Source organism: Belonocnema kinseyi, chromosome 3 (genome assembly GCF_010883055.1).
Source record: "Belonocnema kinseyi isolate 2016_QV_RU_SX_M_011 chromosome 3, B_treatae_v1, whole genome shotgun sequence".
In the NCBI taxonomy this organism is placed as follows: Eukaryota; Metazoa; Arthropoda; class Insecta; order Hymenoptera; family Cynipidae; genus Belonocnema; species Belonocnema kinseyi.
In genome coordinates, this window is record NC_046659.1 from 99,008,767 (window position 1) to 99,013,036 (window position 4,270).

Here is a 4,270-nt window from a genome sequence, read left to right on the forward strand (position 1 = left end):
TATAAAAATTAATTAAACATTATATTTTTATTTACTTTATTTTTGTGTGCTTTTAAGTGAGATTATGTGAGGTTAAAAATAAATCATTAGTTTGTAGTTTCTCTACTTTTTGCATTAATTTCTTCAATATTTTTGTAATATTTATTCCAATGCTGACAATCCAATAATTGTTTTTTATGTAATATTTTTCTATAATGAATATCCTTTAATCCATGGATTCTTGCAATCTCTTGCAGTCTTGCAATATTGCAATCTAGTGTTCAACAAAAGTCCGAACAATTAACATCTCAGGCATTTGATTTATATTCCACAGAAAAAGGAGGGGGGAGGGGGTGCGAACAATGGAAAAGTATGGCAGTTCTTATGAGACATAGAATAAATAGTCATAATGAAACAGGATGAAAGTGGATTGAATATTTTTTAAATATACCATTTTTTAAGCAACACCACACTTATGTTTCATCTTAATGAAATATCAATTAAAAACTAAAGTCCTAAAAACTGAGCTATAAACAAGAGTTATGTTTTTATTTTCGAATATAATTTTTATTATTTTAGAGTTGTGTTTATTGATAAGGAAAGAAGTATTCCACAGGTTAAAGATGCTAAATACAAACAGACTAATTATCTATTCATCTATTATCATCTATTACAAAATTGATGGATATCACCAAAGATTGCAATGAACGTCGGATAAAATTTCACATCTAAACAATCTATTTTTTCTTTGAAGTCTTATTTCCTCCATTGCTTCTTGTTTTTTCAATGATGTCTGATAGTTTATACTGGAATTAATTAGTTGCTATCATACCAACCAAACACTTTCTTTTAAATTTGAAGATAAATATAACAAATAGTTATTCTTATTATGATTATAATTTTTTCTTTTGCGTCAAATAGTACATTTTTCTAAGTAAAGATTACGTATAATTTTTACCCTAAAACAGCACTAAAAGCGACTAAATTTAATTGAAAATAAAAAAACATTTATTTATTTGCAAAGGATAGGAAACTAATCCCGTTCTAAAAGTTTAAAAGTAATTATTCCTTTGATTCTTTTCTTTTGTCATTTAGTAAAATTAAAATTTCTTCCAGATTTTTACCTTTAGTTTCAGGTACAATACAAAAAATAGTAAATGGCCCGATAAGACAAAACGCACTAAATATCGAAAAAGTTGTGTAAATTCCAAATGAATTATTCAAGAAAGAAAAACTAATTTTAGATGCAAACATGAAAACTGCTGAAGAATTTGACGCTATCATCACAGCAATATTTTTTACTTTAACAGAAAAAAGCTCTCCTTCAAATACAGTAGATATAGTGGAAATTCCAAAGCTACACATGCACTGATATAAAATTAAACCCGCTAGAGGGAGCCAAGTAACAGAAGAAACATCAATTTTCAGAAAATCCTTTAAGAAAAAAAACAAGCTTATTATTCCCAAAGAAATAGCAGAAGTGATTCCAGAAAATAATAAAACGGGCCTTCTACCCCAGTGATCAATTAATTGTGTTGAGGGCAATCCTGCAAATATCTGAACTCCTGTAATTATCATCGTTGCATACTCAGGTGCCAGAGACGATCCACTTTCTCTAAATATTTCTTGAGCATAGGCTTGAATAGCTATAAAACCTGAAAAAGAAAATGTGAGTTTTGCAAGAAGTAAAATAATGAATGCTTTTCCACTTCCTCGATCACAAATTAATTCTCGTATGCTACTATTTTCAGAATTTCGGCTTTCTATAGCCTCTTTCATTCTTTGAATGTCCTGCATTATAATTTCAGATCTCTCTACTCCAGATAATTTCATCCGTGTTTTAATCGCTTCTTCATCTTGGCCTTTCAACAAATAATAGTACGGTGTTTCTGACAATAATGGAAACGTACATATGGCAAGAATTGGCAATGAAATCATAATTAAGTTCATTGTTTTGTATTCGAAAAAAGCTCCAAGGGTTATTATGAGAAAAGAACCAATATTGATACCAATTCTATCGAAAGTCAGGAAACTTCCTCTAATATTTTTTTCACTAATTTCACCGATGCATATCGGAAGAAGAATTCCTGATCCTGCGTAACTTAAACCAGCAGTAAGTCTTGCTATAATGAGAAAAGTAAAGCTTCTAGCCACGTTGATTAAAATCCATGATATCAGATGTGATATAGCAAAAATTAAAATGCTGTATCTGCGTCCTATTCGATTTATAATGATAGAATTTATCATGTATCCAACTATTGTACCTAGGGAAGTTATAGAGGCTAACCAGGCTCCTTGATCAGTTGTTATAGAAAATTGTGATTTATCACTTCTAAAATGGCTCAGTGCTGGTGAACTCCAAGAAAAATGTGCCCCGGCATCAAGTACTAAAATGTATCCTGCAAATTACATAGTAGTGTTAAGTACACAACTTGCGATTTATCATCCTTATGAGATAGAAATTGGTTATCCAATAATGGTTTGAATCTATTTCACCAAATATATTATTTGATTTTTATCTTTTGGTATTTATCCGAGATATCCTATTTTATAATCCAACATTTTCAAAAGATGAGCCATTTAAAAAAAAATTGCCCTGTTTACCCTTGCTTTTAAAGCATAGGTCTCGACGATTCAAGCATAAAGCCACGCTCCTTCGATCTCAGGTTTCGAATTCTATGCTTTTAGATCACAGAGTCCCAGACTCAAAATCACGTAAAAATTGTAAATCTAAAATCGCGCGCTTCCTAGTATATTTATTCTTCGAGAGGCATCGACCTAACTATTGTTTAACTTTTATAGCCGCTTGTAATCTAGCGATGCCGGTTTATAAATTAAAAAACTATATTGTTTATCTTGGTTAGGTTAGGAAACTTTTGTTAATATTGGAAATACAACAGTACTGTATGTATATGGTATTATGTATTTGCTTGAGTCGTCGAGACGCCTTGATTGATCTGTTTAGAAACCTTTTACGAATTCTCGTCAGCTGTCTGTAGGATTTTTTAAATTTTTAAACAGAAATATTTACCTTCTTAATAGATATGAGAACAGTTTTTTTGATATTGGGAAAATAAAAGCACTGAATTTGATGTAATTGTTCTCGTTTTCGAGTCGCTTTAAATGATCTATTGAGAAACCTTTCATGATCTATTAATAACGACTAATAAAATTAAGAAAATTGTTCATTTTGTTTATATAGAAAAATCTTATTTATTTTCTGAAATATAAAACTGTTTCAACTCAAAAAGTGCTTGATCTAACAAAGACATAGATTGACCTGTTAATGGTCTCTCTGAATTTCTGGTGATATGATTTTCACTATCAGATAGAAAGATCAACATGGTAAGATAAATGCTAGTTTTTTTGTTGGTTTTTTTAGTTAGTTAAGCATTTTTGTCAATCAATGTCAAAATACAGTAAATTTTTATTTTAAGAAAAATAATAATTAACTTTATGCTCTATCTGGTCACACTATACTTATGTCCTAGGAGTGACCAAAATTTACAACTTAAAATTGTGCACACTCGTCAGTTTTGTACCCAGGGGGTTCTTTTTGAACCAAAAAAGTCGAAAATTTACCCAGCCACATGCCCCCTATACGTAAGTTCTTACTGATAACCTGGATTTACTTTACTTAGACAAAGATACATATGTTAAAAATCTACAATACTGAATAAGCCCAGTGTTTTTATCATACTTACAATATCAATTTATAAATAAAGTCCTAAAAATTAAACCATAAAAAATAGTTAAAAATAAGAAATATTAAAATTATGTTACATATATACTCACCAGTCAGGATGGACGTAAACTGTATGAAATAAGCCTTTGTATTTTGATGCGTATCATCAGAATTTTCCCCCTTGTTGTCACCACTATTTTTGGTAAACAGTCTGAATGAAAAACAGTTCCGTAGTAGCATTTCTTTCTTCATTATAAGAATTATTATTCTGGCTTTGTCTTCATTCGTAATCACAGGCCTATTTGTACTGAGTATTGAGTATTAAATTAACTAAAAATTCATTACGCGTACCAAATTTTTATCTCTTTTTATGAAAAAAAGTAAAAGACACGAGATTAAGATACTGAGAGCAAACATTATTATGCTGCTAAAAACTGAATGATGTCTCCAAAGATTGTGATAAATACCTGATTAAATTCCACATTTTTCTTTTCCCTATTACGACTTATTTTTGGAATACTACTTGGTGGTTAATGATTCGATATCTCGAAATTGCATTATATCAGTGGAACACAGTTATAATAATATTACGCACAAAAAATTTTT

General features: G+C 29.9%; 1 protein-coding gene across 1 annotated transcript in view; it reads right to left on the reverse strand.

Moving 5' to 3' along the window:
• LOC117169947 (facilitated trehalose transporter Tret1-like) overlaps positions 1-3,916 on the reverse strand; it is a 23,859-nt gene extending 19,943 nt beyond the window's left edge. Inside the window, exons 1-3 of the mRNA XM_033356458.1 lie at positions 3,775-3,916; positions 1,989-2,378; positions 1,232-1,634 (exon numbers count right to left, since the gene is read on the reverse strand). Coding sequence (XP_033212349.1) covers positions 1,232-1,634; positions 1,989-2,378; positions 3,775-3,916 — 935 coding nt within the window. The remainder of the gene's footprint in view (positions 1-1,231; positions 1,635-1,988; positions 2,379-3,774) is intronic.
• Between the last annotated feature and the right edge of the window lie 354 nt (positions 3,917-4,270).